Source organism: Corticium candelabrum, chromosome 12 (genome assembly GCF_963422355.1).
Source record: "Corticium candelabrum chromosome 12, ooCorCand1.1, whole genome shotgun sequence".
NCBI lineage: Eukaryota > Metazoa > Porifera > Homoscleromorpha > Homosclerophorida > Plakinidae > Corticium > Corticium candelabrum.
This window is the reverse complement of record NC_085096.1, coordinates 7,100,463-7,109,901: the sequence shown is the minus strand read 5'-3', so window position 1 is coordinate 7,109,901 and position 9,439 is coordinate 7,100,463. Positions and strand designations below refer to the sequence as shown.

Below are 9,439 nucleotides of genomic sequence, written 5' to 3'. Positions count from 1 at the left end.
TAAAATATTGCCGAGGCACATTGTTAATATCAACTTGAAGAGTACGGCTAACGCCGTTCACGTGACCGGCAACAAAGTCTTCTAGGTTAACAGACTACTGGCCAAATCTCTATATGATGACGGACTTTTTGCAACATTGCCTACGCTGTATTTCCGTCACGTCACGGCGTTGCGCGCGATCTAGTTCATTTTCATTCAGTAATTTGCCAAAAAGGATACCGCAAGGACCATGCAAAGACGACGCAGTGTCACGATGCGGCTCGGCCGGCCCTAGCGTGAACCAAGCTTTAATTAATTTGCAATGCATGGATAATGAGCAAAGCAGTGTACATTATCTAATTACAGTAATCCATCATCAAACATTTCTGTGCGTACACATAATAAATGCATGTCTAATTAGAGTATTGCAAATATATTGAATAACCGCAAACTGAACGTCGACGTCGTCAAATGATACTAATTAGCTAACTACAATTTTGATCTTGCGACCTCTAAATGTCTACCAAATACGTTGTTTTTATACACAACGTAATAGAATTAACTGGGTAATTGTGTCATTTATAGTCACAATCTGCAAATTTGCCAACTCAAGGCTCATTTGACGTTACCGTAGGCTCTTTCAGAGTTTTGAAAGCAGTCGGCAATGCTGTAGATGCTCTCATACTGTTCCTGTACAAGCAAAGTAGCAGACATATAACTAGAACAAAATCAGCAATGTCATACGGATGTGTGTATGATTCTTGGTCTTTCGTTTTGAAGAGCTTGGGTCATTTGCAGTACATTGAGAACACCCTCGCTTTGCAACTGGCTCAAAACATTGAATGCAGCACAGAAAACACCAGTTCGTCCCATACCAGTGCTGGATAGAAATTTATAAATTACAGACATAATTCATATCGGGTAATTAAGAGCATGTTCACTAACTATGATTAGGCTAACATTAGTGCAAGCGCGTTCACACCGCTAAGTATAATTAGTAAGTCACGTGGCACGTGAGTGTAAGTAGCCTCCACAGCTTTTATCCGTCATATCCGGCAAGAATTGGCGTCAGGTTTTGAAGAGGGAAACATTTAGTTTGGCCGCTCCTTCAGGGACGGCAGGAAGTTGTCACATGTCAGCCATAGTAGTTGTCACATCTGCACGCGCTCCGTCTAGGTGGCCATGTTGTTGCTGCGTTTGTATGTTTAAACATACAACACCGCATCAGACTCATCGGCGGCATGCTTTTCTTGTATACTAACTCACGTGCCAACGTCACGTGCAACCACTAACGCCACTAGTGTGGTTCTAATACTACTCTTTACGGCGTTAGAATGACCTTAGAATGGCTTTACACTAATCCTGATTAGGCCCGGTGTGAACACGCTCCTAGTGTCAGACCTACCAGCAGTGGACAATCACACGGATTCCTTCTGTTCTCTTCACCGCATGATCTAACTCACTCATCATGTCAACCAGTCCTACTAAATCAGTGGGATAACCTTCATTGGGCCAGGCAATGTAGTGAAAGAGAGAAATTTCAAAAAGAAGTTTTCGCTAAAGAACAAAATCATTAGCACAAGTATGACTTCTATGTAAGTTTTAGAAATTGTACAAACTCGCCTACTTGCAACTTACCCTTAGGTTTGTCACGTAAAGCTCATAAACTTTATACGATTTCCTTTCTTCTACAAATCCCACATCCACGTTTACTTGTCCAAACGTTTGTGAGCCAGACTGAGGCCAATACTATAAACACAAATGTTTGAAGCAGCAATGACAGCCGTATAACTTTCCTGTCTCAAAACCTGTTCGCATTCATCTGGTTGAGCCAAATTGACAATAGCACTCACTTTCTGTTCGAGCACCATCTTCCACATGTCAGACATAGTAGTGGGAAGAGGAGCTTGAGTCACAATGAAAAAATTGTCTTTGTGGTAGCCCTTAACAGTTACCCACATGGAGACAACGAAACTCCGCATAATACGAAAAATGAACATACGTTAACATAGCTTGCATTAATATAGTCAGCACCTTTTTGAATGTTCTCGTACTGACCATCGTCGCATTCATAATCAATTCGCAAAATAACACGAGAACAGTCCGCTGAAAGTCAGCAAGACCTTTAAATAACGCCCTTTAATTTAATTAAACAATTGAGCATACGAGGAAGGAAATCGATGTTCCTGTTCTTTCTTTTTCTTAATGAAGAAAGAGACGGCGCTTCAAACTTTGATTGAAGAGGTGTAGGACTCAGCTTCACTAAAGTCTAAATTACAAATTATCTTAATTAATGATCTTACTGACTTCCATATTGCAAAACCCATACATCAAATTGCTCCTCGAATTTGTTTAAGTCTGATGCATTGCGGTGATGCAAACTGTCCCAAACCCTGGAGAAGTTTGATGCTAAAATCTCTGTTTTGGAGGTATAGAAAGCTTCCAGGATTGCATCATGAATGAAAATGTATTGCATCTATAATAGCATACCAAATCCAATACTGACATGAAAGAGACCTAAGACTTTGAGACATATGATGCTTCGCTGTCTCACCAAACTGTCCACCATTTTCATGCGTCTTGCTCTCATCTGTTCGACAACAGCCTTGACATCTATTTTCTTCTTCAGTGCGAAACAATTCAGTAAAATATCAATAGCCACAAATGTTCCAGACCGACCTACGCCATCACTAACGACAGCCACAACAACCCAGTATCAATATTTTGCAAAAAATTGCTTTTCAACAGCAACTTTAGGATCAATTACTTGCAATGAACTATCAAAGGAGACTTGCAACCTTTAGATTCTCTTCGAATTCTAAGCAATAGTCTCAGTAAGTTGGTGGGATGCTGAGGCACACTACCAACAGGCCAATTTCTGAAATGATAGTGCGTCACTGTGCGCTCTTCATCAAGCTGCCAAATACCAACTGCAATTTAATATTGCATTAAAAAGATAAAACAAACCAACACTTACCAATTTTAGAATTATTTTCCGTACTGTGTAGTCTGCTAGTTCATCGATTGAAGCAACCGTTACTGTTAGACCGCCGCACTCATTTGGAATCTTATCGGACCAGTATTGATAACATTTGTCCTACAGCATATCAACAATAACTGTACATCTTCGTAATAAAATCAAGTACTATCACCCTGCCATTTTCTACAGTTCGAGTCAGCATAACAATAAATTCTGCATTTTCTAGCCACACCATCCGCCAAAAATCAGAATATGTATTTTTAAGAGGCCCTAATTATACAAAACATCCATAGTTAATATTAAAAAGTTGCACGTTAGTTAATTAATGACACGAAAAACCTTGCGTCACAATGTACTCTTTTCTTCTACTACATCCCTGCCATACATAATACCACAAGATTGCATGCATTATGTGAAAAAGGGTTATAATTATGGCTTAGTTCCGTACGTCCAGATATGAGGCATTGATGTATTCAGCTTGCAACGTTTCCATCCCATCCACGTCGTCAAGCATTACACGCCAATCATCATCTACACGTGCAAGCACAGTTTATCATGTAGCTCAAAACATACTTGTGAGATACAGCTCGCACGCACACGGAACGATATCATCGTAACGGTTTTTGCATTGATTGACAGTCTTCTCTGCAATTGCTCTCTTTTGATCAACGTCGATATCATTTAGCTCCTATATATATTATAATATCCAATTACAGATGAGACTTAATCAGTACTCATACAAACATAACAAGCTGCTTACTCTATATTCAATTGTGAATCTGTCATTGTTATCTGCTTTCAAATTTTCAAGATGTTTCTCAAATGTGACGATTGATATTTCTACAAAGGATAATTTTCTTACGCTTTTACACCATGTCTGCCAAAAGATTTAACTCACCAGGTTGACTATCGTCAATGCTACAAGGAACATATTCAATAAGGTCATAAGCATCATCACAATTTTGGTTAGCTGAAAAATTATTCATACGTATACTTGCCAAAGATGTAGTCGGTGATTTACGTGTGAGGCTGTTACAAAATAAATATACAAGCCAATCAAGTAATAAAGAAAGTTCGAACAGTAATTGCCTGTACCTGATGGCTACGACAAGGACAAGAATGGAGACTGATAGTAGTATGAGAACAACAGTTGGAGTCACGAATCTCCTGTCAGATGACGACGACGATGTAGAAATGTTCTGAGGAGCAGTTGAATTTATTTCATTTCCACCTGCTGTTTCATATATTTCTGATCCCCATGCCGTTGTTTCAACTCCAACCGTTGTAGTATCTGCATTAGATGTAGTTGCTGTAGTACGCACTGCAGCGTCAGTAGTTGTTCTGTATACTGTTTTTGTTGTGCCAGTTGTAGTGGATACTGTTTTTGTTGTGCCAGTTGTTATGTAGACTGCATTTGTTGTGCCAGCCTTTGTTGTATATACTGTTGTTGTATGTATTGTAGTTTCGCCTGTTGTGTTAAAGATTTGTACTTGACTAGGAGAACTCTTGAGCTCTTTAGAAACTTCAACATTGACAGCTATTATCCATACACTGTACTGTGTCATTTGTGTCAGCCCGTCCACTGTGTAGCTGGTTTTGCCACTGACGATGACTCTTAGAACGATCTTTTCACTTCTGTAGTTTTGCGGATCAACTCTTCCCATTGCCACCCTAATAATATAGTACGCTATCGGTCCATTAGGTTGAGCCGGAGTCTCCCATGTGAAGTTTGCAGCTCTTGCTTGCAAGTCCAAGATTTTCAAATTTTGAGGTTTACTTGGCGCTTTATATAAAGCAATTTATACCATACCATTTATCTAACTGCATATTTATTAAATAGTAGCGATGCTGACTTACCATCTGCTAACGTTCGAAATGTGCTGACAGCACTTGCACTGCTCACTAGACGGTAACCTCTGTCGATGTTGATGGCTTGAACCGAAACTGTGTAGACTGTGAATGGACTAAGGTTTTTCAGTGTGATGTGATTCGATTTCTCGACTGTGCGTACTGTAATAGCCGAAACACTTGCGCTAGAATGAAGACCCATTACATAGCTGACGTCGTAGTATACAACTGGGTCATTGACAGAAACAGTCCAGACAATTTTAGCAGACACAGCAGTGAGTGTGTTGTTGTCGATTGTTACATCAAGAGGAACGCTAGGTTCTAAAAATTGATTATGCGTGCAACAGCAATATATAAATAATGACATAACAAATACGTTACTTGCATGAAGAGTGACAATTAACTTTGTCCTATTTGTAGTACTTGTCACATCTTCTGAGCCATCATTTGCACCCCACGGTCTAACAACGACTGCAACTTTTACCTCATATTTGGTGTACGGTGTGAGGCCAGTAAGCGAGACACTAGTAGATTTGACTGATTTGGATTCATATTTAAGCTGCGTTAAATTGTAGTAGACTAGGTAGCCAACAGTTCCGTATCTGTACTGAACCGAATCCCATCCAATTTCAAGAGAGTTTGAACCTAGTGTCATGACGTTAATGGTTTTGAGTGGGTTAGGAGCTATAAAGTAAAGAACACCAATCACATCTTAATTAACTAAATGCACAATGAGCAATGCCGTGCAGCTTCTTACCAACAGCCTGTGTCCTCACACGTACTGCTGGACCTAAGGCAAGAGGTTTCTTTGCACAGTTCTGACCATTATACGTTGCATTTACTCGGAATTGATAAAGTGTGTGTGGATGCAAGTGAACAAACGCAAATGTATTAGCACTTGTTTTTCTCGTCCCAGATTCCGGAACAAAATGTAGACGCCAGAAATATATCCAGTACTCCTTAATGTGACATGCAGCTGCATTTCCTGAAGGACACTTCAGTGAAAGATATATTTTAGTCGTAGTTTTACTAGTGACTTTTGGAGCTTCGCAAGTCTGAGAGCTAAGTCCTGCAAAACAAGTCACAAATCGCTCAGAAACTATACCAACAAAGTCGAACAGAACGACTGCATGCACGTTTCATGTATAGAAAATAAGTAAACTTTTCGTTAGTACCTCACGTTTACAAAGATTATATTCCATGTAATTGGGCTGCGTTAATTAAAGTTATAGTAGATGTATCAGTTATTCTACGTGCATTATTAATTATAGGGTATTACCAAGTTCACTAAAAGTTATTGTATAGGTGCAGGTTGGGATAGTAGAACCGCTAAAGATATCCCGACGTATTTGTTTACTGTATATACTCTATGTATATGATTACTCGTCTTATCTAGTAACCATGATTCGTTGAATGAGAATGGATTTCATGCAGCCTTTTCGGGCTGATAATAGATCTATGCTAGAGGGATCTATTTGGAGCCCCGTGGCCAAATTCTTCTGCTCGTAGCTCACCTGCCTGGGTATGCAGTTGCGTCATGCTCAGAAAGCAGACCTGATTATGTAATATCACTAAGGCATAAGCAATTAACACGTTACAGTTCTACGCGCTTGCCCTCTAAAATGGCGACGAATACGGACTAGCCATTCTGCACCTCCGCACGCAATCCCTCCATGCACGAGCGCAGAATTGACGAAATGGTTTCCTAAACGACGACTGAGAGAGCGAAGTCAATGATTACATTGAGAACATCTCTAGCGCCTCGGAAGTGTCAAACAGCTAGAAACCATATTGTAATACGGCCAGTGCCAACCAGACAATCACCATCCTTCTACATAATTCCGAACGAACAGAACTATAGAAATGGACTAACCCGATGAAGTAGCCGCTCCCACAACACAAACGAGTCTGTTTGCATAGAATTGCAACCAGACGAGGACTAGAAGCCATCGAAGAGACGTATATGTTGTCATAGTACATCGATCAGTCGAATATAGCGATGCACAAAAAGAATGAAACACTTTCACTACAACTTAGAAACCGTGTTCGTAGCAAGCTTCCAACGTCACAAAGTAGTGCATTCGGGAAACAGATTGTTGGCCCCGCCCAACTTGTCAGCTGCACCTTCGTCTGTCCGAGTTAGTGAGTGCGATTCAAGTGACAACCGGATGAAACGAACGAAAATGGGCAGGCCTAACTGTTAACTAGGCGCATTCGATGGGGCTCTTGCAGTCTCTTCCGAGAGAGGGTAGAAGTTTTGGAAGCAGTTTTTACTTACTGTGGTGATGCGATAGAAGTATATGTCGTCATCACCTAGGACAAGTGGGGTCTTTACCCTCAACTGGGCGCCCACCAACCCGGCAGGTGTGTCCCAGAAAGGTACATGTTTTCGTGCAATCCATATGGCGCTAGTAACTGGCTTATCGATATTGATTACGTAATCAATATCGATAAGCCAGTTACTAGCGCCATATGAATTGCACGGAAACATGCAATGATTACCAAGACGGCAGTGATGCTCATTGCCGATGAGGATGATGATGAGGATGATGAGAACGATGAGGATGATGACGACGATGATGACGACGACGACGACGACGACGACGACGACTATGATATACAGACTAAGGACAAAATTATAGGGGCACCCCGCTGTGGGTATGTAGTAACACAATAATTAGGTCACAATTTACCAACTATCAATATTTCTAAGAACTTAATAGTCACCGCGTTGATCGTTAAATTTCTTGAGAATACTGAAGACCCTAAATAGTTTTCTTTACGTTTCGCATTGCGGAAAACGAGAGCTAAAAGTGTATGACGTCATGAATGCAGCGTAAGCGCCGTAGGTTCTGATTTTGTTTAGTGGCTTTTTAAAAAGCCGGTTTTTAATAACGCGAAGGAAAATTGAAGCCCTTCACCAGTTCCTCGGTACCGAGTGTTCCCGCCTCTCGCCCTTCTGATTGCGTCCAGACGTCGCGGAACACTTTCTGCCAAGTTCTGGACACGCGCGACTGGAATCTGCTGCAACACATCTTGCAAAGCATTCCAGAGCTCAGTTGCAAGACGGTTGGCAGCAGTTTTGATTTCATGCCACAAGATCTTAATTGAGATAGTGCGTGCGGGGGCGGGGAGTAGGCGTTCCCTGTAGTACCCATATCTGCCGCCATTTTAGGGGGCAAGTTTCTGTCCTCGGCAGGTATCTCTCTTTGCGATGGCGGTTTGTACAACATTTCAAGGACGTTCAACTGTGTGTTAGATAGTACGGCAACAGTATACTAATTGCGAAAGATTTAAACCAAATTTTATCGGTGAATTCGCGAGTTTGACGTGATTTCTTAGTCTGATGGTCGAGTGCGATAAAGCTAATTCTTAGAATAGAGATTATGGAACAGAAGTCTAAAAGCCTCTCCGACGAATCGCAGAAGCGATACGAGGAGAAAGTTGTACCTGCGGGCCTAGAAACAGGTAGAACGGAGGCTCAACTGTGGACGGAGAAGCAAGAAGTATTCCCGACATGAATTGGAGTGACACGATGTTGTATATGATTGTATGCTGTTAGGTGTACTAGACCTTCTCTTGAGACGAACAAATCTCTCTCTACTGGAAGTGATCGTAGCAACCTAACCCATCCTTGCAGATGGTACCCAGTCAGGATTAGTTGAGTCATACACAAAGGATGGCTTTCCTAGAATTATTCAGAGTAGCATAGATTACTCTTTTAGTACAGAACATACTAGAAATGACAGCTCTGCCAGACAGAAAGTGCTCAGAGCAAACACGCGAATGCTGCGACGGCTTCCAGTCCTTTCTGACCAGGCTGGAGATCCACGCTGCCCGTTGTCTGTTGCTCAAATGACGCGTTTCAGGTCCCTGACTGGTTGGTATAGCCGGTATAGACTAAAAACGTATGTTGCTGCCCTGAATTCTACGATAGTGGCAGCCGAAAACAGAGCAACTCGTAGCCATGTTAGTATGCTTGCCCCCTAAGATGGCGAGTTCCGGGATATCACGTGATTGTGACGTCAAACGCACTATCTCTATTAAATTAGCATCAGACGATTTTGGCGGCCAGCCCAACAGTGTTGCGTCAGGCTGGCTTAGCCATTGTCTTGTTGACCGAGACGTGTAGATTGGCGCGTTGTCCTGCTGGAAGACAAAGTCGTCTTCTATCAGTGCCGCTGCGTCTGTAAGCATGTGCTCCTTCAGAACCTGTTGGTTCGCCATGCTGTCCAAACGACCTTCCAGTTTCACCAGGGACCGCACACTATGCCAACACATCGATCTCCACACCATCACACTAGCCGCGTGCTGGACCGTACTGTACGGTCACAACATTCAGGGAGAGATTCCTTAACTTTGCGACGCCATACGTACAGAGCACCATCGTCTTCTTTGCTGATTTTTGACTCATCTGTAAAAAGAACAGATTCCAGTCGTCCAAAGTCCACCGTGTGTGAGTGGTTGCCGATCCCAGTCGCAAACGTCGATGGTTTTCTGTTAGCAGTGGTTTTTTTCTAGGCCTCCGAGCATTCACTCCTGTCTCACTGAAACGACGACGGACTGTTCTACCTGACACCTGCTTGCCGGTTTTTTCAACCAGCTGATACAAGAGCAGTCGTGGTGGTGCTG

General features: G+C 42.0%; 1 protein-coding gene across 1 annotated transcript; it reads right to left on the bottom strand.

The window, feature by feature from the left end:
* Positions 1 to 334: 334 nt before the first annotated feature.
* LOC134188014 (receptor-type tyrosine-protein phosphatase epsilon-like) lies at positions 335 to 6,877 on the bottom strand. The gene is made up of 22 exons (XM_062656197.1): positions 6,681 to 6,877; positions 5,565 to 5,876; positions 5,189 to 5,491; positions 4,817 to 5,128; positions 4,055 to 4,742; positions 3,858 to 3,988; positions 3,720 to 3,799; positions 3,557 to 3,647; positions 3,408 to 3,490; positions 3,299 to 3,335; positions 3,132 to 3,229; positions 2,957 to 3,076; positions 2,747 to 2,895; positions 2,534 to 2,669; positions 2,309 to 2,455; positions 2,146 to 2,248; positions 1,982 to 2,085; positions 1,788 to 1,922; positions 1,618 to 1,728; positions 1,385 to 1,536; positions 724 to 859; positions 335 to 669 (listed from the first exon to the last, which is right to left on the bottom strand). Exons 1-22 carry the CDS (start codon positions 6,778 to 6,780, stop codon positions 595 to 597), a joined length of 3,603 nt encoding a protein of 1,200 aa, XP_062512181.1. The 5' UTR covers positions 6,781 to 6,877; the 3' UTR covers positions 335 to 594.
* Between the last annotated feature and the right edge of the window lie 2,562 nt (positions 6,878 to 9,439).